The sequence below is a fragment of the Rhinoraja longicauda genome, chromosome 5, assembly GCF_053455715.1.
Source record: "Rhinoraja longicauda isolate Sanriku21f chromosome 5, sRhiLon1.1, whole genome shotgun sequence".
In the NCBI taxonomy this organism is placed as follows: Eukaryota; Metazoa; Chordata; class Chondrichthyes; order Rajiformes; family Arhynchobatidae; genus Rhinoraja; species Rhinoraja longicauda.
This window is the reverse complement of record NC_135957.1, coordinates 46,948,677-46,976,196: the sequence shown is the minus strand read 5'-3', so window position 1 is coordinate 46,976,196 and position 27,520 is coordinate 46,948,677. Positions and strand designations below refer to the sequence as shown.

Below are 27,520 nucleotides of genomic sequence, written 5' to 3'. Positions count from 1 at the left end.
AGAACAGGAAGAACCTGTTCACGCGAGGTTCTGCGCATTTGCTGCTGTTTCCCAGACGGACATCATCGACTTTATAAGATTGGCATCCAGTGAAGACGAAGGCCATTGGAGACAGTCATGGGCACTGCACTGTGTAAAAGACACTGTGCTTTCTGCCAAGCTCATTCCGATGGGAGCAATGAAGGGACTTCAACTCCAAAGCAAAGGGTCAGTATATCCTATACAAACCCAAGTGCCCTGCAGAACAGGTGTGTTACGATCTACGATTACAACCCCCGCACTTCAAAGGACCTCCTGGTTAAAGAAGGGGAAGAAATTGAAATTTTGAGCCAAAAAGGAGAATGGGCATTGGTCCAGAAAGTAGAAGAAGGCGGTGAAGAGAAGCAGGTGAAGGAAGGCTACGTGCCTTCAAGCTTCGTGGCCGAGATCGGGAGCCTGTCTGCGGCAAGGTGAGTGGCTGGCGTGGGGGGGGGGGGGGCCCGGGTGGTGTCCACCCCCCCGGGTGGTGTGTGTGCCCAGTGGCGGCACCAGAAACTGCAGATGCTGGAACATAGCAAATAACACAAAGTGCTGGAGGAATTCAATGGTCACGGGCAGCATCTGTCTGGGGGGGGGGGGGGGGGGGTGGACGGTTCCGATCGGGACCCTTCTTCAGATGCATTGCCTAGATGTCAGAGTCTGAAGAAGGCTCCTTACCCGTAACGTCGCCTGACCATTCCCTTCACGGATGCTGCCCGGTCCGCTGAGTTCCTGCAGCACCTTGTGTTCTGTCTGTTTATTTGTTCGGACAACACCTGCCCCGCGTTCCTCCCGCAGCATCTGGGGAGGGAATGAGGAGGAGATGGACAGACGCTGTTTAGGGTCTGGACCCTTCTTCAGACTGACAAGAGAGAGAGAGAGAGAGAGAGAGAGAGAGCTGTTGTGAAGCGTGGTTGCTGAGGCCATTCTGAGATGGCCATTCTGAGATGGCCATTCTGAGATGGCCATTCTGAGATGGCCATTCTGAGATGGCCATTCTGAGATGGCCATTCTGAGATGGCCATTCTGAGATGGCCATTCTGAGATGGCCATTGCAACCGCGGGCAATTGCTGGGCTTCCTTCACGCGTTAGCAGGCTGCAGATGCAAATATTTCCTCATAGGAAGCAGCTTTAATTAGCTTTTTAACCCTCACATAAAGTGCATTAGAGCATTAGACATGCAAATATTATTGTAAAACTTAAAGTATCATAGATATAGCATGTTTAAAAACAAAAACATTACCTTTCCGAGCTATCTGGAGAGGTTGGGCAAGCTTGGACTATATTCCTTGGCGTGCAGGAGGATGAGGGGCAATCATGTAGAGGTATATAAAATCATGAGAGGAATAGATCGGGTAGATGCACAGTCTCTTGCCCAGAGTTGGGGAATTGAGAATCAGAGGACATAGGATCAAGATGAGGGGGGGTGGGGGGGGAGATTTAATAAGAATATGAGGGCTAACGTTTTCACGCAAAGGGTGGTAGGTGAATGGAGCAAGCTACCAGAGGAGGTAGTTGCAGCAGGTACTATCACAAAGTTTAAGAAACATTTTGACAGGTACCTGGATAGGACATTTTTGGAGAGTAATGGGCAAAATGCAGGTAGGTGGGACGAGAGCAGATGGGACATGTTGGCTGGGTTGGGCAAGTTGGGCCTAAGGGCCTGTTTTAACGCTGTACGAATCTATGGCCCTTTGCCGCTATAAAGTAATGATAATTTCCACATAAAAACTGCATTTAGAAAATTCCCTAAAGTGCTCTCAGGTTCATTGAACAACGGTAGCAAGCGAGGGCTTTTCCACCAAACTTGGTGGCACAGCAGTAGATTTCTGCCTTACAGCGAATGCAGCGCCGGACACCTGGGTTCGAACCCGCCTACTGGTGCTGTCTGTACGGAGATTGTACATTCTTCCCATGACCTGCATGGGTTTTCTCCGAGGTTTTCTCCGAGGGCGTGCAGCGCAGGTTCACTAGGTTAATTCCCGGAATGGCGGGACTGTCGTATGTTGAAAGGCTGGAGCAATTAGGCTTGTATACACTGGAATTTAGAAGGATGAGGGGGATCTTATTGAAACATATAAGATAATTAGGGGATTGGACACATTAGAGGCAGGAAACATGTTCCCAATGTTGGGGGAGTCCAGAACAAGGGGCCACAGTTTAAGAATAAGGGGTAGGCCATTTAGAACGGAGATGAGGAAGAACTTTTTCAGTCAGAGAGTGGTGAAGGTGTGGAATTCTCTGCCTCAGAAGGCAGTGGAGGCCAGTTCGTTGGATGCTTTCAAGAGAGAGCTGGATAGAGCTCTTAAGGATAGCGGAGTGAGGGGGTATGGGGAGAAGGCAGGAACGGTGTACTGATTGAGAGTGATCAGCCATGATCGCATTGAATGGCGGTGCTGGCTCGAAGGGCTGAATGGCCTACTCCTGCACCTATTGTCTATTGTCTATTATCTTCAGTTTCCTCCCACACTCCAAAGACGTATAGGTTTGTAAGTTAATTGGCTTGGTATAAAATGCAAATTGTCCCTAGTGGGTGTAGGATAATGTTAATATGTGGGGATCGCTGGTCAGCGCGGACCCGGTGGGACGAAGGGCCTGTTTCCGTGCTGTATCACTAAATGAAACTAAACTAGGTTAATAATTCCTCAGTCTTTTATGACTGGCTCCTTGGTGTTTCCCAGCGCTCTCCCCTCTACTACAAAAAAATATTGATTGTCATAGAGTGATACAGTGTGGAAACAGGCCCCTCAGCCCAACTTGCCCACACCAGCCAACATGTCCCAGCTACACTAGTGCCACCTGACTGTGGTCCATATCCCTCCAAACCTGTCAAATCCATGGATCTGTCTATCACAAAATGCTGGAGTAACTCAGCAGGTCAGGCAGCATCGAGGAGAGGGAATGGGTGACGTTTCGGATCGAGACCCTTCTTCAGACTGAAAAAGGGTCTCGACCCGAAACGTCACCCATTCCCTCTCTCCTAGGTGCTGCCTGACCTGCTGAGTTACTCCAGCATTTTGTGATACCTTCGATTTGTACCAGCATCTACAGCTATTTTCCTACATGTATCAGTCTAACTGTTTCTTAAACGTTGGGATAGTCGCAGCCTCAACTACTTCCTCTGGCAGCTTGTTCCATACACCCACCCATACACCCGACTCCATACACCCGATTCCATCAAATTGATAACAGGCAGTCTTGGAAGTCTATCCTGCCTAGTCAAACCGCATGTCAAAAACCTCGGCATGATATTTGACTCTGCATTAAAATTTGATAAGCAAGTCAACGCTGTGGTAAATCATTCACGCTTTCATTTCCTCCCGCCTAGACTACTGCAACTCCCTATACACTGGGATCAGCCAATCTTCCTTGTCCCGCCTGCAACTGGTCCAAAACGCCGCAGCGAGACTCCTGACGGGTACCCGTAAAAGGGACCACATCACCCCGATTCTGGTACAGAATCAACTTCAAGCTCCTCCTATTCACGTATAAAGCCCTAAATGGACACTCCCCCCCCTACATCAAAAATCTTCTAACCCCCCTCTCTAACTCCAGGTCCCTCAGGTCGGCCGACTTGGGGCTACTCACTATCCCGCGGTCTAGGCTTAAGCTCAGGGGTGACCGCGCTTTTGCGGTTGCAGCTCCTAGACTGTGGAACAGCATCCCTCTCCCCATCAGAACTGCCCCCTCCATCGACTCCTTTAAGTCCAGGCTCAAAACCTATTTCTACTCCCTAGCGTTTGAGGCTCATTGAGGAGGCGCTGTGAACTGTTTGCATGCTACTGTATGTTTCTTTTTTTTTTCCATTGGAACCTAATCAGATGTACAGCACTTTGGTCAACGTGGGTTGTTTTTAAATGTGCTATACAAATAAAATTGACTTGACTTGACTTGACCACCCTTTGTGTGAAAAAGCTACTCCTCAGATTCCTATTAAATCTTATTCCCTTCACCTTAAAATATTTATCTTCGTTGTTTATAAATTTAACTGAAAGGATGTTGCAAAAACCCTAAAGCTCGTCTTCAAGCTAGTTTACTGTTGTACAGTTTCATTTTCAGTTATTTCAAGACTTTACCCTGTGCTTGTTATCATATAGAGTATAAATGTGATAATCCACCACCCCAAGAACTCTGGTGATGTTGGACTGGCACACATTCCATACCATATGGGTGGGATATTACCATTACTAATCCGTTCTCCTTTCGCTGGATATGGACTGTTCTAAAACACTCAAGACACATGAAACTATCTTTCATTTTTGCTACAATATACACCATTAAATCATTCACAACTTCCACCAGCAATGAACCATGGCAATAAAATATCCTGCAGAAACGCGGCAAGATTTCAGGCAGAGCTAGGGTTGCCAATTGTCCCATATTAGCTGGGACATCCTGTATTTTGGGCTAAATTGGTTTGTCCCGTACAGGACCGCCCTTGTCCCATATTAGGCCCGGATGGCGCTGTAGGCCTGGACACTGTTGGCCCAGTCACTGCAGCCCAGGGGCCGCAGCAGTCCTGCACAGTGTAGGCCCAGACGCCGCCTAACGGAGATTGCATGGCAACCCGCCTCCCGGCCTGGGCGGCCGCCAATGGTGGAGCGGTAGCATATGGCTGCTGGCTGGGTGAGGTCACGTAGGGCGCGGGGCGGTGATGACACCCTTTGTCCCTTATTTGGGAGTGAGGAAGTTGGCAACCTTAGGGAGAGCAGCCATCAACCCCACAATCCTTTCCATGCAGAAGGACATGAGCACTCAGCTTAAAGTAGTTCACAGCATCTACAAGTTTTCCTCAAAGTCACATTCTACTCCAACATGACCACATTTCACGATGGCTTAATTGACACAATATCCTGAAATTCTCTACCAAACAGTATTGGGGAGCTTCTTCACAATGTGGTCTGCAGAACTTCAAGGTGTGGGCTCACTTCCAGCTTCTCAAGGACAATTAGTGGTTGGCAATAAATACTTGCCAATGCCACCCATGCATGGTTTGCCTGAGGTCTTTTCAATGGTCTTAGGGGTTGGTGATTGGAGGGTGTTAGTTATTGGACAAATGTCAGGTGTTATGGGGAGGTGAATGGAGGGAGGGATGATTGTGGATTTGTTGGATCAGGTCAGGAGCTTGATGGTTAGGAAAATGGTAGTCTCAAAACAATTGGGTGGAAGAAGAAGTCAGTTGAAGGTTGCAAGTTTGCTTGTGAGATAACATAGTTCCAAACTACCACTCTGCCTTCATTAATTTTTCAGCTTTCCTCTTTGAAAAAACTCATTCAAATTAGTGAGGCAAGACCTGATCAAACCTACTATTCCAGATATATATAACTCTTATCCTGTTGGATTTTCTCTGATAATTTCCCTTAGCTCTTTTTCCCCGGGTTTATCCCTGCTGCTCATCTTTAATAAAGGAAAAATATTAGGTATGCTCCAGCCTTTCAGCCTCCCATTACTTTAACTGTGGCCGATCAAGATGCCAAAATCTTTGTGAGGGCCCAAGCTATCTCTAGCCTGGCTCCCCGTAGCAACCTAGGATAGATCTCACCCAGTCCTAGTGATTTATCTACCTTTATGCATTCCAAGGCATCTAATACCTTATTCCTTAATATTAACCTGCTCCAGATTATCCGCCTAGCTCTCCCTGAATTGACTATCTTTTTATGAAAGTTGTTTTAACTTAGAGGTAAAAGTACTGTCATGGGCTCCTGAGTCATAATGTGCATGTCATCTTTAACCTGGGTCTAGAGCACCAATGCCCCAAAATCAGGTTTTGTTTCAGAAAAAAATATGCAGAGAAGTGTGGACTAACACCCTTCAGCAACATCGATGGAATGCTTTGGAAAATTATGAGGAGCAACATGCCTAGCATCAAATGACTATGGAAAGAATTCAAAGCTCCTCTTTTTAGGCTGCTGTCATCTTCTTCATCCATCAGAAAGGACTGCAGAATAAATGTCCTCTGTTTTTTAATGATGGTGGTTGTAAAAGACGTTGAAATATAACTGTTCATCTTTCAGGTGGTTCTTTGGCAGTATGATCCATGTAGATGTAAAGAGGTGCCTGCTGAGAGCTGAAAATCAAAATGGTTCTTTCCTGGTTTGGCAGAATAAGGAAATGGATGACATTTACTTCTTGTCAGGTATGTTGATTAAACTCATTGCATCAGTTAGACTTCTGATGTTGGATGTTAGCCTAGATCAAAGTGATTAGTCTCCTCCCTCTTACTGCTCCCTCTAGCTTGTTGACCTGAAACAACAGGTGTTGTATCATTTGTTACCAATTGGCCCACCTCTAATGATCCGATCTATTACCAGAGGGGAAAAATCACATTCTCTGCATTGCTGCCCATTTCTTCCTGATGAGAAGAGAACTGCAGCCCCGCTGTCAAACACACCCCCTTTTCATACCTCTAGTTTCCCTCTCCACTGATTCTCGTTCCGAAGAAGGGTCTCAATCCAAAACATTACCCATTCCTTCTCTCCAGAGATGCTGCCTGATCTACTGAGTTACTCCAGCATTTTGTGCCCACACCCGCTCACATGTCCAGTTACCATTTGTTGATTCAATTAACACTTACCAGAGTCGTCTTGGTCATTTTATGCATCCCAATTTATGCAGCTTACTATCACACCCATGGCTCGATATTGTTTTTCCTTGCTTTATGGTATGCAGCACCCAAATGCCGCCTTCTTTGAGAACCAATCATATCTTCCAAATGTCTCAGAACCAGGGCATGAGGAGATAGGAAATTAAAAAATGGCTAAAGTCATTTGATGCTTCAAATAGAGGACAAAATATACACAAAAAACGCAGAAAAATGCAAGAAGTGGCTGGAAGGATATTAAAACAGAAACTACTGGCTAATAAACAGTGGGCTAAGAAGCATCTATTGGGGGAAAGTAACAAAGCTAAAGTTTCAGGTTCATGTCCTTTTATCAGAAATGGGAAATTCTGGAGATAAGAAAGGTTTGGAGATGCAGAGGATGAAAGGAAGGCATGCTGGAAAGAAAGGGAAGGTCCTGTTGAAAGGAGAAAAATTTGTGAAGGATACATGATGGAAGGCAAACAAGGGTGGCAATGATAAAGGAAAAGATGGTGTGTCTGGAATAGTTGTAAATGAACAAAAAGGCATTGAATTGAATTGATTGTTTTATTGGCACATGTGAAATTATTTTCTTTTTTCTTACAGGTTCGGCAGCATCTGTGACAGCATCCGTGCTGTTCCTCCCACAGATGCGGCCTGGCCTGTTGAGTTCTTCTGCCTGCTCTCCTTCTCTTGCTGGAGTTTCCTGTTCACTTGGGTCCAACTCTCCTGTTATCCCTGCTACAATTTGTCACACCATGTTCCAAATCTTAACAGCATGAGAGCAATTCCAACCAATAACCAACATCATTAGATGTTCAGCAATTGCAAATATATTTTGCTGTACCTTAAGTCAGCATTTACATTTATCTTTCAATGCTTCAAACATATCCATGATGCTTAGTTTGGATTTCTTTTGCAGTGCGCTTTGGTGATATAGTGAAACATTACAAAATCAACGAAAAGGCAAATTTTCAGAACTTGTCCCGACTAATCAAAAGCTACTCAAAGGAGGCAGGTTACTTGTGTACAAGATTAACCGAACCATGTGTAAAGGTATGTCAAGTCAAATCTCAGTTGCATTTTAATGCAACACACATTTTCTATGTAATTTCCAAAGAGGTGCTTCACAGAATTGCTAGCAGTATTCTTATAAATTATTTTACATTATATTTTTGTATTGTGCAATTCATATTTTATTGAACGTTATTTGGTTTCAAATAGATGCCATTTTAGTGACATTCATGAAATTCCACGTGTGTATTTGAAAATTCAGCAATAGAAATTGCTATTCACAGTATGAGAAATTGTATGACATTGTTTGTCAAAGATATGACTCGGGGAATCAAGGCTCGGTCAGAGGGTGGGAGTTGGGGGCCATGGAAAGAGCAGAGCTGTAGTTGCATATTATGTATGATGGGTCTGCTAAATGAGCAAGATAATTGGCTGGGGAAGTGTTAATGAGAGAGAAGAGGGCAGTGTTTAGAATAGGGTGTTTGTAATCAAGGTTGAAGCAAAAGCTGGTGATCAGAGGAGGGCATCAGCAAGCAATAGTGGGCTTGGGAGTAGCTGGGAATTGGTTGTAACTGGAGAAAGAAGCCAAAGATCAGTACATCAGACTGTGGGAGGTCACATGCTTCAGATACCCAGGAGGATAGTGGACCTTGATATATCAGTGGAAGAAGGAAACTGACAGCAGTGGAACATTTGCCTGATATATACATCATCCCATTTTCCTTATCTTTGATGGGGTGTTGAATTATGGCAATCTGCAAATGCATTACTGTACAGTACTGAGAGGTTGAAATTTATACCAATATATTGATCTGCTCTAAATCAAGTCGTACTAAGTGGTCCTCTTATTCATTGTTTTTTATCCCTCTACATCACCATCTATATCTCTTGTTTCCCTTATCCCTAACCAGTCTGAAGAAGGGTCTCAACCCAAAACGTCACCTATTCCTTCTCTCCAGAGATGCTGCTTGTCCCGCTGAGTTACTCCAGCTTTTTGTGTCTATCCTCATATTGATGATCGGAAAGGAGTCAAAGGTATCTATAGGGCAAATGTTGCAAAACCCAGTTTTTGTGATGAATAAAACTAATTAATGACAAACTTTGTCTACAGCTTGACCGCCCATCCATTTCCACTTTGGCTCACGTTGCTGAATGGGAAATCCAATACTCCTCAATTCAAAAAGGGCAGTTGATCGGACATGGTCAATTTGGAGAAGTGTGGGAAGGAATCTGGAATGGCACAACTGAAGTGGCAATCAAAGAGCTTAAAGGAGGTTAGTCTCAAAGTAATGCATTGAAGGTTATACATAGGTGAACATGCCAGATGTTTCATGGGCAAAATCCATTCATATGTGTTGTTAAGAAAATAAATGTTTCTTGTTGATTTCTAGTTTCAGCTCTTGTGAAAAGACAAGAAGTCAATCATTTAAAAACATTTTTAAGACAAAAGATACAGCTTATCTTCAGTCTGAAGAAGGGTCTCGACCCGAAACGTCACCCATTCCTTCTCTCCTGAGATGCTGCCTGACCTGCTGAGTTACTCCAGCATTTTGTGAATAAATACCTTCGATTTGTACCAGCATCTGCAGTTATTTTCTTATATAGCTTATCTTCAAAATTGCTAATACATTCAAATTATAGTACGATTACTTATAATTAGCACAGGAAAATAAAAATAAGATATTCTGGATGCAAATTGGACAGAGTGTTAAACCATAAAGTTTACAATTATGGCATTAATGAAACCAAGATCATATCTGGATGGCAGCTATTTATAAAGATAATCAAAAACAACCAGTAATCTTCCTCTTCCCTACACCCACACACAAAGTAACTTATTTATATTCCTAATAAAGGATATATTATCAGCACCTTGAGCTCTGCAATTGTATCACTCCAATTTACAGGTTGGAAATTAAATTAGATTTAGTTTATTTTGTGCTTGAGTTGTGCTTGAGTTGAAAATTGGACTGATCCAATTGAAGGTCAAAATTCCACAAAAATCAACATAGGTTGGATTTCCCCACTAATGTACAAGAAGGGAAGATTACATAATTATTACAAGGATGGTATTGGGTACGAGAATTTTAAATAAAGAGACTATTACAATGAAATTCTGGGGTTGATACGAGGGGTTCCGAGAGATGACGATGAATAAACATTCACAGGGGGGGACACAGTGATGTTCTGGCGTATTTCAGTCAGTCTTTTTTTTCTGGCACTGTTTCAGTTCTTTTATTTGCCTCAATCCCATTCCTGCCGTTAATTGTTCACAGTGGGACTCTCCTTTTCTGAGACAAATACAGGGAAATTAATTGAGCATGACAAAGAGATCAGGCTTCACCTGAGCAATTAGATCTGCAGACAAAAATGGATGTGCAATGCGTGATGCACAGAATTAGTGCAGATGATTGTTCCTCCTCCCAAAGACAATTGGGGCTACTTTTCATTTCTTTGGCATACCATTAAAATGAGGATGACTTGTTTCTACTGAATCTGTGAGCCCTGAGGTCTCTGATATGGGAACGACTGGTTCTTCCGCAATGGGGCAAAGAAGTCTGATGGAACAGTGGAAGGGTATCTTGGGACCTAGTAGCTTTCTCTCACCATTTATTTGGGGCCAATATGTCATCCTGCAGCATGGACAAAATTCTCAGTATGATCTGGAAAGCCTCTACTTGATTTCAAGGATTCCCCTAAGTCAGTGAGGAGGTTTTTTGAGGTTTTGAGAACATCCACAATTTTTTTCCTTTGGAAGACACAAAGTGCTGGAGTAACTCAACAGGTCAGGCAGCATCCCCGGAGAACATGGACAGGTGACGTTTCGGGTCAGGACCCTTCTTCAGAATGACTGTGGGAGGGAAAACTGGAAGGGCTGGACAAAGACTGCCAGGTAAGAGGTTAGGGTTGGGGTTAGGTATTAATGAGGGTTTTTTTTTAATAGGCAGATGATGGACAAAGACCAGAGACAAAAAGACAGAAGGTGTGAGGTAAAAGAATTGAAGAATTGCTAATCGTGTCAACATTTTCCTTTGTTTGCGTAGTAATCACCTCCCATGAAAGAGCTTGGGATGAGTATCTGTTTGCTGAGTCTGGCATCAGGCAAATTAATGATGTGGCTTATCTAATAAATCTGACTGAGTGTCATTGGAACTCAACGGTGCAGATGTGGGCCTGGGAGAGTTTGTTACTATTTTACTCAACCTTCCAGTGGATTTGAAGGATCTTGCAAGGGGAGCACTGGAGATATCTCTCAGTGTCTTGAGTGCTTGCCATAGGTAGTTCAAATCTACCGTGGCAACAGTATTACAGTCAGTCCATTGGAAATACCACAAAAAATACAGAGTGCAGTTGCTCATGTACAAGAATAATATTAAGCAGTCTGACAATTGCAGACAATAAAAAAAACTAAAGTTATTATTAAAATCTGAAACACCATAAAAACCAAAATCAAATGTTTTCACTTCTAAATATAAACAAATATTCCCCAGTTCCTACATTACTTTCTACAGTTATCTCTTTTTTGAATCTACAAGCGCACCTTGGAGAACAACTGTAGGAAAATAACTGCAGATGCTGGTACAAATCGAAGGTATTTATTCACAAAATGCTGGAGTAACTCAGCAGGTCAGGCAGCATCTCAGGAGAGAAGGAATGGGTGACGTTTCGGGTCGAGACCCTTCTTCATCCATATGCACCTGGTTATTCATTATTAGGAATTGTTTTGAACTGCTCAAAGAAGACAATTTGGAAAAATATAAAGATGAGGTTCTCCATGGAAAGAGATGTGAAGTAAAGCAAAAAAATAAAATCACCCGAAACTTCAACAAACAGTGGAAAGTGTATTAACAAACTGGCCAATAGATGGAGCCAAATCCCCACTAGATCAGCCTGTCGCATCTTGTGGGCTGGTGATAACTTGCCTGACCGGTTCAACACCTTCAGTCTTGTCTGCCAAGGGAGGTGTGCCAAGTGAAGGGGGGGGGGGGGGTGGGAATCAGTCATTTGGGATGTTGTGTGTTCCTTCTGGTGTTTGTGAACACCCTGTACATGTTCCTATCACAGATATTCAAAATCATCAAAGTCTTTCTAGATACCTTCCCCATTCTAGGTAGTCTTGGGTAATGTTACATTATTTCAGTGAGACTTTGAGAAGGAAGTGTTTTTCAGTCGCTCTGGCTTATTTTGGGAGTCTGGTGTCAAGCATGCATTTGACACCAGATTCACAAGGTTAATTCCCGGGATGGCGGGTCTGTCGTATGTTGAAAGAATGGAGCGACTGGGCTTGTATACAATAGAATTTAGAAAGATGAGAGGGGATCTTATTGAAACATATAAGATTATTAAGGGATTGGACACGCTAGAGGCAGGAAACATGTTCCCAATGTTGGGGGATATGTCCAGAACCAGGGCCCCCAGTTTAAGAATAAGGGGTAGGCCATTTAGAACGGAGATGAGGAATAACTTTTTCACTCAGAGAGTTGTGAATCTGTGGAATTCTCTGCCTCAGAAGGCAGTGGAGGCCAATTCTCTGGATGCTTTCAAGAGAGAGCTAGATAGAGCTCTTAAAGATAACGGAGTCAAGGGATATGGGGAGAAGGCAGGAATGGGATACTGATTGTGGATGATCAGCCATGATCACAGTGAATGGCGGTGCTGGCTCAACGGGCCGACTGGCCTACTCCTGCGTCTATTGTCTCTTGTCTATTGATGCAACTCACCCAGCAGAGCTAATTAAATGTCATCAGTGCCTTGAAACTGTGATGTTGGCCAGGGAAAGGAGATCACAGTGGCAACCCTATCCTGCTGAAGGTTTGCAGAGACTGCCTTGCTGGTACTTCCATTGCTGGGGCTTTTGAGGTTCCTGCTGGCCAGTAGATAATGAGCGTAGTACCAGATCTGAGGTCTTGATCGTCGAATGCATTTTTCCTCAGGCAGGCCAAAGCAACTGAAACAGTGGCTGGAGTAATCAACAGAATCTGGCTTTACTGGGAGGTGGCTCCCAAAATTTGGAAACCGATCCATGTTTTCAGGAGTCTTGTCATGACTTTCAATTGTCGGAAGGCAGTGTTGCACAGCCGGCAGGTTCTGGAGGACCTTCATCTTCCCAATGTTTAATGTGATCCATCCTTCTGTACACTTCAGTGAAGAGATCAGTGAAGATTTGGAGCGTGACCTACAAGAGAACACTTGGATAAGTGCCATCTGCCCATCAAAGCTCGATGACTGAGATTGGGATGAGTTTGGCTCTGAGGTAGAATGGCCAAAGTTGAGAGTTTTCTGCTCATCTTGTAGATTGCCACTGTTTAAGCTGGAAGCTTGTAGAAAGTATGGCACATTGTTGCAAGGCAGAAAGGTGGAGGAGAGTTGGAGCAATGACAGAGATGTGTTTTACACCAGTTTGCTGTAGGGTTGAATCTGTACCCCACCCATCAGTCTTATGATCTTCCATGAGGATGATTGCAATTACTGGCATGTTCTCCTCTTTTTAGGTCAAAGACATGATATCTGGAATTTATGTTGGAAATACTTCTCCACCGTGCTTTACACTTCAGGAGGGATTTTGGCTCCCGTGGAAGCTTTGTTGCATTTTATCTCTTGGCTGGCAATTTCAACCTCTCAGACTGTGATACCACTGAGATTGTGCTGGATAATGTGCTAAAGGATGATCAATGGTGTTCTCCTAAAATGTAGGCTTCCGAATAAGTGCATCTTCCTGCAGGCATTTCCTGTCTCTTTCTTCTTTATAAACTCTCCCCTAATCTTGGTTCCTTGCTGTTTAGCGCCAGAGGAGTTTGGGCTAGAGATGGTTTTGACAGCACTAAAGAATTCACCTATGCTTGGATGTCTTTGAGTTGTTGCATATGCTGCACTCTTTCCTCCCACCATCTGTTCTTGAGTTTAAAAGTTTTTTTGACCTTCAGATACATGTAGATCTGTTCCCTTGACTTGTGATGAGGATTGTAGTCCACGAACACTGACTTTATAATTAATGATCTATGGGATTCCTAGTCCTTCTCATCAAATTAGTTTTCTCTGGTAGAGGAACAAAGCTTTCCTTCATGTGTACTGATGAGAATGGACGGTGCAATCCAAAACCAATGGTGAATGTATACATACGAGATGGTGAAATACTCAACAGGTCAGCCCGCCAACATGTTATAACTTATTTTGATTTTAAGCAATTAAACAGAGTCATAGAGTGATACTGTGTGGAAAGAGTATCCCACATAGGCTAGTATGTCCCAGCTACACTAGTCCCACCTGCCTTTGTTAGGCCCTTATCCCTCCAAACCTGTCTTATCCATGTCCCTGTCTAACTGTTTCTTAAATGTTGGGATAGTCCCTGCCTCAACTACCTGCTCTGGCAGCTTGTTCCATTCACCCATCACCATTTGCGTGAATATGTTACCCCTCAGATTTGCAATAGTTCTTTTCCCCTTCACCTTAAGTATGTCCTCTGGTCCTCGATTCATTTTCTCTGGGCAAGAGACTCTGTGCAGCTATCCAATCTATTTTTCTTATGATTTTATACATCTAGGAGTATAAGCACTAAGTATAAGCACCTAGGAGAATAAGCACTAATAAGAACTATACAAGCAATAAAACACATTCACATTTACTCAAATGAACACAGGTGTCACATAGACAACTCAGTCTGTACATCATCTCAAATAGATTGCTGTAACCATGTGAATCTCAGATCAGACAAAGATACACTTCTCAGTAAGAGACACCTTTCAATGTCAGAGGGGAATAATTGCATCAAGTGATGTCAAGGAAGCAATATGAGAAGGAAAGCACTATTTATCAACAGCATTCTAGAGAAGGTGCCATAAAATCTACAAGCAAACCTACCTCGATAACCCCTCTCTCTCTTCCCCACCCACCTCCCCAATCACCACATCACACCCACTTACAGCCTGACTCCAGTCTGCAAAGTCTAGGCCCTTGTCCACTACCTACCCCCTCCTTGCTGCCCAACATCAGTCTGTCCACTTCTCCATCACTAACAATAACAATTGAGGAGGTAGAAAACTATTTAGGAGACAGAAAAGCCGGAAATCTCCAGAACTGGACAATGTTTCCCCCTCTACCCTCAAGCTCTGTGCCGAACAACTGGCACCAGTCTACACAGACATTTTCAATCGGTCCCTGCAAACCTGCACTGTCCCTGCCTGCTTCAAAGTCTCCACTACTGTTCCCATACCCAAAATGCAAAGGATTACTGGTCTTAATAAATACAGGCCTGTTGTACTGGCCTCAGTAATCATGCAGACCCTTGAAAGACTTGTGCTGGCCCACATGAAAAACATCACAAATTCATGCTGGACCCCCTGCAGTTTGCATACCGGGCAAATAGATCAGTGGATGACGCAGTCAACCTAGGCCTGCACTTCATCCTCCAGCACCTAGACCGCCAGGGGACCAATGCAAGGATTTTGTTTGTGGACTTTAGCTCTGCATTCAACACCATTGTGCCAGAGCTACTACACTCCAAACTCTTCCAGTTGACTGTGCCTGAACCCCTCTGTCAGTGGATCACCAACTTCCTGACAGACAGGAAGCAGCATGTGAGGTTGGGAAAGCACATCACGGAACTTCCGACCCTCAGCATAGGAGCACCGCAAGGCTGCGTACTCTCTCTTCTTTACTCTCTCTACACCAACGACTGCACCTCCACAGACTCCTCTGTCAAGCTTCTCAAGTTTGCGGATGACACCACCCTGATTGGACAGATCCAAGACGGGGAGGAATCTGCCTGCAGACAGCTGGCATCCTGGTGCCTTCTCAACAACCTGGAGCTCAATGCTCTTAAGACGGTGGAATTGATTGTAGACTTTAGGAAAGCTCCCCCTCCCCTCCCCCCACTCACCATCAACAACACCATAATCACATCTGTGGAATCATTTAAGTTCCTTGGAACCATCATCTCCAGGGACGTTAAATGGGAGGGCACCATCGACTCCACAGTCAAAAAGGCCCAACAGAGGATGTACTTCCTGCGGCAGCTGAGAAAACACAATCTGCCACAGGCAATGATGGTCCAGTTTTATACTGCCATCATAGAGTCTGTCCTCACCTTCTCCATCATGGTCTGGTTTGGTTCAGCCACCAAGCACGACATCCGGAGGCTGCAGCGCATCGTTCGATCAGCTGAGAAAGTTGTTGGCGGCAACCTTCCCCCCATCGACAAACTGGACACAACAAGGGCCAGGAAGCGAGCGGATAAGATCATCTCAGACCCCTTTCACCCTGGCCACAAACTCTTTGAAGCATTTCCCTCTGCAAGGCGACTCCGGACTGTCAAAGCCGCCACAGCCAGACATAGTAACAGCTTTTTTTCCACGAGCAGTAGCTCTACTCAACAGCCAAAAGTTTTGCTCTGGTATTTTATTTAATTCTTCACATGTTTAAATTATAATGTTTTATTTTTAATTGTCTACTGTATATCATGTTGTTACTTGCGAGCAAAGCACCAAGGCAATTTCCTTGTATGTATACATGTTTGGCTAATAAAAAATGTATTCAATTTATTCAATACTTTGTCTCAAAATGATTCTCTCTTTTATTGCTCTCATTCCTTGCATGAGACTGTTGCATGGAGCATAATGCACAAGCTAGAAATAGTATTGGTATGTGGAGGGAATCTGTGAAGATGCTCTAGTAGTAACATTGTGATCCTCACCCATGACCTGCCCTTAACAGGAGCAAAGCCCCTTTTCACTTGTGCAATGTTATTGTTACCTCCATAGTGAAGCCTCCAATTGAGCTGCCTGCAGATTATGACCGCAGCGAGGTAGTTATTTTTAGTTTACCATTCACCTCTGACAGTAGACACTGTAGATTATGAAGCAGGCCTTAGTGGGTTGGTGATGGGGAAACATGAAGATTTAAAAATCTGCCATTTTTTTCTGCTTGATGTACAAATAAAATGAACCTTAGAAAACTGTTATCTGATATCCAACATGACATTTTACACAAATCAGATATATTAAGTGCAAAATAAATTATAATGTCAACAAATTGCTCATCATTCTCTTTCATTTCTGCAGTGGATTCAAAGTTGAAGAAGGAATTCCTGAAAGAAGCCGAGATCATGAAGCAATTACACCATGAAAGGTTGATCAAACTTTTAGCTGTCTGCACAGACAGAGAGCCATTTTGCATCGTGACAGAGCTAATGATAAAAGGAAATCTCCACAAATATCTCAAATGTAAATAAATTACTCGCATTTCCTCATGCTGTACATAGACATGAAAGTTGTCTAACCAAATAATCAATTATAGACTCAAAATGCTGGAGTAACTCACCGGGACAGGCAGCATCATCAGAGAGAGGAAATGGGTGACGCTTGGGGTCGAAACCCTTCTCGACCCCAAACACCACCCATTCCTTCTCTCCAGAGGTGCTGCCCGTCCCATTGCATTACTCCAGCATTTTGAGTCTATCTTTGTTGTAAACCAGCATCTGCAGTTCCTTCCTACACAAATAATGAATCATACAGATCCCAATTACTGTAGGAGCAGGATCAAACTTCATTTGCAGAAAAAAGGGATCTTCTGAAAAAGTGGTAATTTTAGCATTGAAATCTATCTCAATAACCTCAAGGGTTTTGAACTGGTACTTTCAGCTAAGTGACGCTTGGGGTCGAAGGGCCTGTTTCCGCGTTGTATCTCTAAACTAAACTAAACTAAACAAAACTAATCTGCTTCAATATTGAGGCCCGAGGGTCTTATGGGTTCTGTCACCCTTCTGCCATCTGTTGCTCTCCATCTATGCAAAGGGAACTTCAAGATTATCATGTTGGCGACCTTCAGCTGCTTATGACTAATAAAGTGAGGAATTAATCTGATGATTGGATCTGTGGGAACCTCCTTCGTTGGTTTTAAATCAAACTTAAAGTGCTCACTGGTGGTAGATTACTGGCAGAATTTAAGCACGGTGGGAGCGGTGGGAGCATTGAATATAGAACAGTATGGGGTAGCACTGGAACAGGCCCCTTGCCCAACAATACCATGCTGAACTTTTAGTTTAGTTTAGAAATACAGCGCAGAAAAAGCCCCTTCAGCCCACCGAGTCCGCACCGACCAGCGATCCCTGCACATTAACATTACCCTACACACACAAAGGACTATTTTACATTTTACATTTGTACAATTATACCAAGCAAATTAATCTACAAACCTGTACGTCTTTGCAGTGTGGGAGGAAACCGAAGATCTTGGAGAAAACCCACACAGGTCATGGGTAGCACGAACAAATTCAGGACAGACAGCTCCCATAGTCAGGATTGAACCTGGGTCTCTGGAGCTGTAAGGCAGTAGCTCTACCACTACGTCACCACTATGCCCACTATGATATCACATTAAACTAATCTCCCCTGCCTGTACTTGATCCATATCCTTTCATTCCCTGTATATCCGTACACTGATTAAAAACCTTCTAATCGCCACTATTTGCCACCACCACCACCTTGGCAGCGCATTCTACACACCCACCAACCTCTGTGTAAAAATATTGCCTCCTTTAAACTTTGCTTCTCTGCCCAAAATACTATGCCGACCCGTTGTTGACATATCCACTCTGGGAAAAAGGTTCTGACTTATTACGCTATCTATGCCTCTCGCCAATTTATAAACGACTCCCCTCAATTTCCGTCGTCCCAGAGAAAACAATCCAAGTTTATCCAACCTCTCTTTATAGCTGATAGCCGGTAATCCAGGCAACATTTTGGTCAACCTCTCCTGCACTCTCTTCAAAACTCCATATCCTTCCTATAATGGGGCAACCTGAACTGCACTCAATACTCCAAAGATGGCTTAACCAAAGTTTTAAAAAGCTGCAACCTGACTGTTATACTCGGTGGCACAACTGACGAAAGCGAGCATACCTTATACCTTCTTTCCCACTCCATCTACTTGTGTTGCTACTTCCAGGGATGGTGTTGGTCTTATTGCTGGGTATAGAAAGGTGTGATTGGTGTAAGCACCCCCACTCATTGGGTACAGATTAATGGCCGAGTCTCACCTCAGCTTTGGGGTAGGATTTATAGATGGATTCTGCTTGGAGGCACTGAGGATGATCTCATCCCTTTAAGCAGATAGAGCTGTGGGAGGCCTTGATTTCAATGATACATTTATATCAATAGCAAGGTTGGGCAGAGATCCCATCAGGAGAAGAGAAACCCAGATCTTGTGACATTATTGTCAATTGCTAAAAGGCATCTGTGACTTCACAGTGTAAAGGGTGAGGGGTCATTAATCATTCTGAGATGGCTCCAAGTTCAGACAAAATGTTTCTCTGTGCAGCATCAAGGCTATGCTCTTACACCTGTTAGAGACAGCATACAAAGCAGCAAAAATAAGCCTGGCATCTGCAAATTATCCTGTCGTGGATGTATGATGTAGTGGCAGAGGAAAGGAGAAAGCAGAGTGTGAAGGAGGCCAATACCTATATTATTTTGCCTCTAGGTGTACAAGATAATTGCAAGTCCAGACGGTGTGAATCTAATTCTAACATGAGGCCTCGTGATTCATTTTACAGCTCATTCAGAAAAAAGGAACCTGGAGATTTCACTGCTCAATGGCTTTGCCATACAGGTCTGGAAATTTACCTCCTTGCTCATAATAAAAGGAAAAACGTTTTAGCTCAGTAACATATGTATGCAGACCTGCTGAAGAAGCAGGGAAGAGGGATTCATGATTGAATGGCGGAGTAGAATGGCCTAATTCTACTCCTATTCCTTATGACATGAAGAGATTATATTACTCAATAATATTTTGTGTGCAAAGTTAAATTAATATATTCGTTTAGTGTAAAGACACAATCAGTATTGGAAGCATTTAGATTTACTTGAAAACGATGTAAATTTGACTGCCACATTAAAGTACAAATAAATACTGGAAAAGCTAGAAGTTTGAAACAAAAAAACTTAAACCAGATTCATGTAGAAAATTATAGTCAACTTTTCAGGACTGGTAGATATTTACAGTGAAAAAGAACAAGGGAAAGAAGTGGGTATGGTGCAATAGGAACACGCAACAGACCAAGGTAGAAAATCATCCTTGTTCACTTCTGCTGAGAATGCACGTATAGCAGCAGCTACACACTATTCTGCTTGTGCAATTCTGTTCCATAGTCTTCAATTCAGTATGTGACTAAGGATGAGTTTCTTCTTAAGCTTTTGTGTTGAGAATGTTAAATGTGTTACATGCACAAAATAAATGAAGCTGGATAAAGAGAAATACGTATAGAGATGCAACATGCAGGAATAAGTAACTCAGCGGGTCAGACAGCATCTCTGGACGAGGCAAAATGGAGGTCTGAAGAAGGGTTTCGACCCGAAACATCAACCATTCCTTCTCTCCAGAGATGCTGCCTGTCCCGCTTTTTGTGTATATCTCCGGAGAACACGGATAAGGGACATCTCGGGTCGGGACCCTTAGTCTGAAGAAGGGTCTGCCCCGAAATGTCATATATCCGTGTTCTCTAGAGATGCTGCCTAATCTGCTGAGTCACTCCAGTAATGTGTCCCTTTTTTGAAAACCAGCATCTGCATTCATGGAACATAGAATATAGAGCAGTCCAGCACAGGAACAGGCCCTTCGGCCACAATATGCCAAACATAATGCCAAGTCCAAATTTTATTTGCCTGCACATAATCCATAACCCTCCATTGCCTACGCAAAAATCTATTAGATGCCACTATTGCATCAGCCTCAACCACCACCACAGCAGTGCGTTTCAGTCACTCACCATCCTGTGTAAAAAACGTGCCCTGCACATCTCCTTTAAACTTTGCCCCTCTCACCTTGAAGCTGTGCCCTCCAGTATTTGATAAGGTGATAACTGGCTACCCTATCTATGCTTCTCATAGTTTTATATGTTTCTAACAGGTCTCCCCACAACCTCCACGCATCAGAGAGAATAACCCAAGTGTGTCTAATCTTTTCCTGAATCCTCGATTCCAGGCATCATTCTGCTAAACCTCCCTGCACCCTTTCAAAACCTCCACATCCTTCCTGTAACGGAGAGACCAGAACCGCACGCAACACTCCAAATAGTTGTTGCTTCCTTTTGTGTAAGTAAAGTGGATGTTGGCCTGATTTCCACTATGAATGGAGGAGGTGTTTCTGTTCTCACTTGCTCTCACTATTGAAGTTAAGGCCTTCAGGAAATTACAGTTACTTTGGATTCATGATTACAATTTAGCATTGAGTAGTTTTGTGCAGTAGAACTGTGATGCTAAATATTGGATGTTAATAGCTCAGTGGCAATATTTGTAATGTTTTTAGATTGCAGAAGGAATGGTCTACCTTGAAGAGAAATATTGTGTTCATCGGGACCTGCGAACTGAAAACGTCCTCCTTACAGAAATGCTGTGCTGCAAGATCTCTGACTTTGGCCTCGCTCGACTGCTTAAGAGTGATCGGTACTTGGTATCATACGGTAACAGCAACTTTACCTCCAATACAAACACCATTAACTGAAGCTTGTATCCAGATGCCATTTGGTGCAGAATCACTTTCCCTGATCTTACTCATTAAACAATTATCAAACTATTAAATGGAAATTGGCAATGATATATATATCCCTATATAGCAGGGCCATTTCCTAAGAACCAAACCAATTCACTACACTAACCTCATGGCAACTACACCCTTTCTCAGATATAGAGATCAAAACTATACATCATACTATATATCTCTAATAATTGCAATTATTCAACTCAATTCCATTAGTTTTGATGCAATTGTATTCAATATTTCATGTAATAAAGGCTAAAATACCACTTACTAATCGCCTGTGACACCAGTATGTTGAGTTTCATATGGGTGCATGAACACGTATAAGTCCCTTTGAACATCAACAATTTAAAGATACACCACTTAAAAAGTAGTCAATCCTGATTTCCAAAGTCCAGGTTACCTTTGCTCAAACCTGCTTTTCTATTCTAGGCATTCTATTACTTAATTCTTTATTAGAGATTCCAGCATATTCCCTCGCCCCTGCTGCCTGCCCTTAGCCTCTTAATCTTTCCACAGTGGACTCAGTTCATCATTCTGAATATTAAGGATACAGTCATCAAGAAATAGTAATGGCAGAAGTTTCCTTGTGTAATGGTTGCTGGTGTTAGCCAGGCGCAAGGGAATGCAGCAAGTTGAAGTTGTACACATACATGTTAATCTATTGATCCTCTCCTCCTTGCCATCTGCTTCCCAATTGTTCAATTATGTTATATTTGCATCATTCGATAAAATAGAATGAAAGCTGATGCTGTGAATACAGTTTTCTACCTGGGCCCTGGTACCTGCACTTTCTCTCACACAATGGGGCCCAGGTCCCTACACTCTCTCAACACACTGGAGCCCTATTTGCTGCACTCTCTCTAACACACCAGAGTTCCCGTTCTCCCACTCCTTCGAACACAATGGGGTCTCAGTTCACATGCTCCCTTTAAACCCACCGAGACTCCAGTGTTCCCCTGAAACATAGCAGGTTATTTGAAAAAATTCTTATGCTACTTTACTGTGCATCACCTCCAAAAATATAAGATTTTAAAGATGTTTTGGAATATCATGCAATAGTCCATAAAATCTGCCCATCCAGTATCACCAAGTTCCCAAGTATACAATACAATACAATACAATACAAACTTTATTGCCATTGTGCAGTGTACAAGTACAGAGACAACGAAATGCAGTTAACATCTTAACCAGAGTGCATGCGATGGAATAGTAAAACATATAATATATACAGTAATTCAGTAGTGGTAGTGGAAATTCCGGTAAGCGAGATCAGTCACCGATGGGAGGAGTGCCCGAGGGGGGGGTTGGGGAGGGGGATGGCAGCAATCATCGAAGCGCAGAGTTAAGTAAGGTAACGACCGCAGGAAAGAAGCTGTTCCTGAACCTGCAGGTCCGGGAACGGAGAGACCTGTAGCGCCTCCCAGATGGGAGGAGGGTAAACAATCTGTGGTTGGGGTGAGAGCTGTCCTTGACGATACAGTGCACCCTTCGCAGACATCGCCTACTCTGGATAGACTCAATGAAGGGGAGTGAGGAACCGGTGATGCGTTGGGCAGTTTTCACCACCCTCTGCAGTGCTTTCCGGTCGGAGACAGAGCAGTTGCCATACCATACTGTGATACAGTTAGTAAGGATGCTCTCGATAGTGCAGCGGTAGAAGTTCACCAGAATCTGAGGAGACAGATGGACCTTCTTTAGTCTCCTCAGGAAGAAGAGACGCTGGTGAGCCTTCTTGATCAGTGTTGAGGTATTGTGGGTCCAAGAGAGGTCATCAGAAATGTTGACATCCAAGAACCTGAAACTGGAAACACGCTCCACCTCCGTCCCGTTAATATGGATGGGGGTGTGCGTACCACCCCTAGTCCTTCTGTAGTCCACAATGAGCTCCTTTGTCTTCTTGGTGTTAAGGACCAGGTTGTTGTCAGCGCACCACGTTGCAAGTAGCTGGACCTCCTCCCTATAGGCCGACTCATCGTTGTCGCTGATGAGGCCAATCACCGTTGTATCATCTGCAAACTTAATAATGGTGTTAGAACCATGTACAGGTGTGCAGTTGTAGGTGAAAAGGGAGTAGAGGAGAGGGCTCAGCACACAGCCCTGTGGAACGCCGGTGTTCAAGGTGATGGTTGAGGAGGTGTCGTTGTCTAATCTAACAGACTGGGGTCTGTTGGTTAGAAAGTCCAATATCCAATTGCAGAGGGAGGGGTTGATGCTCAGGTCGTTGAGTTTGGCAATCAGTTTGGAAGGGATGATGGTGTTGAATGCTGAGCTGAAATCGATAAACAGCATTCTCACGTAGGTGTCTCTGTTGTCAAGGTGGGAGAGGGCGGAGTGAAGTGCCGTGGAGATGGCATCCTCCGTACTCCTGTTCTGGCGGTAGGCGAACTGATAGGGGTCCAGTGTGGGAGGTAGGCAGCCTTTGAGGTGTGCTGTGTTAATGGAGTTTTCTACACTTGACCCAAGAGTTCTATACCAAGTCCAAGAAATTTCAGCCAGTTACAGCATAAATAATGTGTACGTTTTGTTTTCTTTCCCATCCAAAGTACTATGACTCAAAGAACAAGTAAAATACCTCAGTGGGTCAGGCTGCAAATCCAGAGATGCTGCTACCTGTCCATTGAGTTACTCTAACACTTTGTGTCTTTTTTGGTAAACCAATATCTGTAGTTTCTTGTGTCTAAATTAAAATAGCTTAATATCCTGCCACTTTAAAATGTTATTATTTGTTTCCTATAGATGCAAAAGTTCCAGTGAAATGGATGGCACCAGAAATTTTCCATGATCAAAGTTATACCATCAAATCAGACGTCTGGTCTTTTGGAGTCTTGCTGACAGAAATCATCACATATGGTGGTGTCCCATTCCCAGGTATGGCATTTGCTTCATCTGTAGTCAAGGACAGTTGGAAATACAACTAGCTTGTGTAATATATTCATGGCTATTGGTTGTGTGCCTGTAAGTATATGGCATCTTACAGCTCTGTTTTTATTTGAAACAGATAGAAAGAGCCATGAGTTTGTGAAAGATTTAATGGATGCAGTCACCATCTCTCCACCCGCTGACTTCCCAGATGACCTTCGTGATATTGTACTTCAGTGCTGGAATCACAGTTCAGAAAAAAGACCCACATTTAAAGAAGTTCAAACCATGCTATTGAAATGTAACCCGATGCCAGTAGAATTACCTTTATTAACATAGGACTGCAATGAGGAGCACGGTGAAATTTTGTTATGTCACAACGCATGGTGATTTGTACTAAATCACAAACCATTTTTGAAACCTGCACCAATAATCCCAGAAGGTGTCGACCCCTAACATCCCCAATCCATGTTCTCCAGAGGTGCTGTCTGATCAGCCGAGTTACTCCAGCACTTTGTGGCTTTATTTTACCAATAATTCCATGCTAGTTTCTTTAATTCTATCTGTAGTCTGCACTTCTTCATAATCATAATCATACTTTAATGGCCAAGTATGTTTTGCAACATATGAGGAATTCGATTTGAAATAGAGTCATACCAATAAAAAGCAGCAGAACACACAAAATATATTTTAACATAAACATCCACCACAGCGACTCCTCCACATTCCTCACTGTGATGGAAGGCGGAAAAAAGTTCAATCTTCTTCCCTTCTTTGTTCTCCCGCGGTCGGGGGTCTCAGGCCTTCCATTGACGGGACGATCTTGGATCCCATAGCCGGCGATGTTTGGGCCCTCCGCTTTGGGGCGATCAAGCTCCTGCATCGGGGGGGAATCCCAGCTCCCCTGCGCTGGGCGATCTGACCCGGGTCGAGGGGCGGGTCGAGTCTTCTGCAACTTGGAGCTTCCCGACATCGGTCTCTACCCGAGACTGCGAGCTCCTTGATGGTGAAATCCACAGGCCACGGTTGGAGCGTCGATCCCAGGCAAGGGATCGCAGGCACCGATGGTAAGTCCACGGCCCTGCGTTGGGGCTCAAAGTCAGTCTCGAGCAAAGTCGCCAGCTCCATGATGTTAGGCCGCAGAGCGACCGGAGATATGATCCCGAAAACAATCGCATCTCCGGCAAGGTAAGAGATTGAAAAAGTTTCCCCCGCCCACACACCCCCCACATAAAACAAACCAGAGAACATTAACACAAACATTTAAAACACACTAAAAATAACAAAAAGACGAAAAGACAGACAGACCGTTTGCGAGGCTGCCATCACTGACGGCGCCACCCGGTGGAGAAACAAACATTGGAAACAAATTAATATTTTTGTCAGTTTGAAGAAGGGTCCTGACCTGAAACATTGCATTCTCATGTCCTCCGCAGATACTGCCTGACCCACTCCAACATTTAGTGTTTTTTGCTCAGGTTTCCAGCATCTGCAGTTCCATATGTCTAATTGATGGTTTTGTCTTGATCTGCAGCAATTAGCACTCCTGAAAAGAAAAAAAAATCACACCAACTAGGTTAGGAATCCTTTATACAGCATGCTCAAAATTGTACGTGCAGCTTTGTAAAATTGAGAACACATGATTGGAAATAGGAATGGCAGCAATTATAATGCCTTATTATTTAAGAATTCCTGTCATTCCATTTTATCGGGGAACACAATGGACTGCCATTTGCTATGTGCAGAAGCTTCTGAGAAAATAATTAGATTTCAAAGCACGCTATACATCTATAATTCACTTTGGAATTTTTCTTCCTCATTGGGTTGTATCTACATGGTGTTTTTTGGAAGACCCTCTTAAATGCCTGCCACTCAATTGCCATGGAATTGATCCCTTAACCTAATTAACCAGTTCACCTTAGCAAGCTCTTCTTTGATGCCCACATAATTGCCCTTAATTAAGTTTAAAATATAAATTTTGCACTTTTTCTTTTCTCCCTTAAATTGTGTAAAAATCAATCTTGGTTTGGTAGCTGCTATGCAGGAATTGTCAAGATGAGGGTTGTTATTAATTCATCTTTTTACACAATACCAGTTCTAATACAATCAGGTCTCCGATTGTTTCCAGAATGTGCTCTTCTATGAAACTACGAAATACACTATGAACTCTGACACTCTGTCTGTGATCCCATTATTTCTGTCCTGCCAAACTTGAAGGAGAGTCCTGCTTTATCATTTTGGGAAGATCTCCCTGCATCACTGCCAGGATCTAGAAACAAGGTACCCGGCATTTACTTGCTCATTCACTTTTCATCACTTGGGCTGTGTATTTCCTTATTCCAGTGCTCAGCTTGTGGGCTGTTTGCATCGTTTCAACTGTTCAATGGTTACCATGAGAGAGGTGCTACTCTCTTTGATGTACAGGCTGCATTTGAAAGTGGCAAATAGCAATCGTATTTCCAGATGAATATCACAATAAGGCTTGATCACAACAATAGATCGGTTCTCCTTATAAAACTGTCAGACATAGAATATAGCCTGTAGATCTTTCATAGAATTTGCAAAGCTTTCACAAGTCACTCCCAAACACTTAAAAGTAAGAAAAATTAAGAAAACCATATTCTTTGATTTGCCTTAATGGTATTTATACATACAAGTAGCGGAGATAAAATAACCTTGTCCAATTTCTATTGTGTCATTTATGCACAAATAAAGCCATTGATTTAAAAAAGAAAATTAATTGGTAATTATGATAATTGGACTAATAAAGTTTTTGCATTATGAAAACATACACAACAATGTGGGGCCGCACGGTGGCGCAGCAGTAGAGTTGCTGCCTTACAGCGAATGCAGCGCCGGAGAACCGGGTTCGATCCCAATTACGGATGCTGTCTGTACAGAGTTTGTACGTTCTCCCCGTGACCTGCGTAAGTTTTCTCCGAGATCTTCCACACTCCGAAGACGTATTGGTTTGTAGGTTAATTGGCTTGGTAAATGTAAAATTTGTCCCTAGTGGGTGTAGGATAGTGTTAATGTGCGGGGATCGCTGGTTGGCGTGGACCTGGTGGGCCGAAGGGCCTGTTTCCGTGCTGTAACTCTAAAACTAAAAGAAAAAAGTAATTAAATGTAATTAATTGGGGACTTCCAGCAAACTGAGACATTAAGTCCAAGTGGAGCAAACATCAGCTAACCACAACCACAATGCTAATGCAACTCACATTTCTGGGTCTGCATCAGAACAATGTTGTGCACACTGCACTGTACATGATGCAGAAAGAAAACTTCAATTAAACCAAGTTTCTAAAAATGGCTTTGGCCTCTAGAGCCAAACATACTGTTATTTTATACATAAATGCTCTGTATATTTTTCCAGACTCTTTTGTATTATCTTCATTAATAAAATATTTGTAAATATGTGGTAATGAAATAAACTCCAATTTAAGGAGTCAACCTTGTCATTGAATTCTATGGTTCCACAAAACATTAAAAAACAGAATCAGGCAATTTTGTTTTAA

General features: G+C 43.2%; 1 protein-coding gene across 1 annotated transcript; it reads left to right on the top strand.

Annotated features, from left to right (window-relative positions):
- The first annotated feature begins 117 nt into the window (after window positions 1–117).
- Window positions 118–26,453, top strand: LOC144593911 (tyrosine-protein kinase Src42A). Its single transcript, XM_078400044.1, has 10 exons — window positions 118–449; window positions 6,034–6,155; window positions 7,522–7,655; window positions 8,725–8,887; window positions 16,670–16,831; window positions 19,162–19,217; window positions 20,913–21,066; window positions 23,883–24,014; window positions 24,145–24,233; window positions 26,349–26,453. The coding sequence occupies exons 1-10, from the start codon at window positions 118–120 to the stop codon at window positions 26,451–26,453; spliced, it is 1,449 nt and encodes a 482-aa protein (XP_078256170.1).
- Window positions 26,454–27,520: the final 1,067 nt, after the last annotated feature.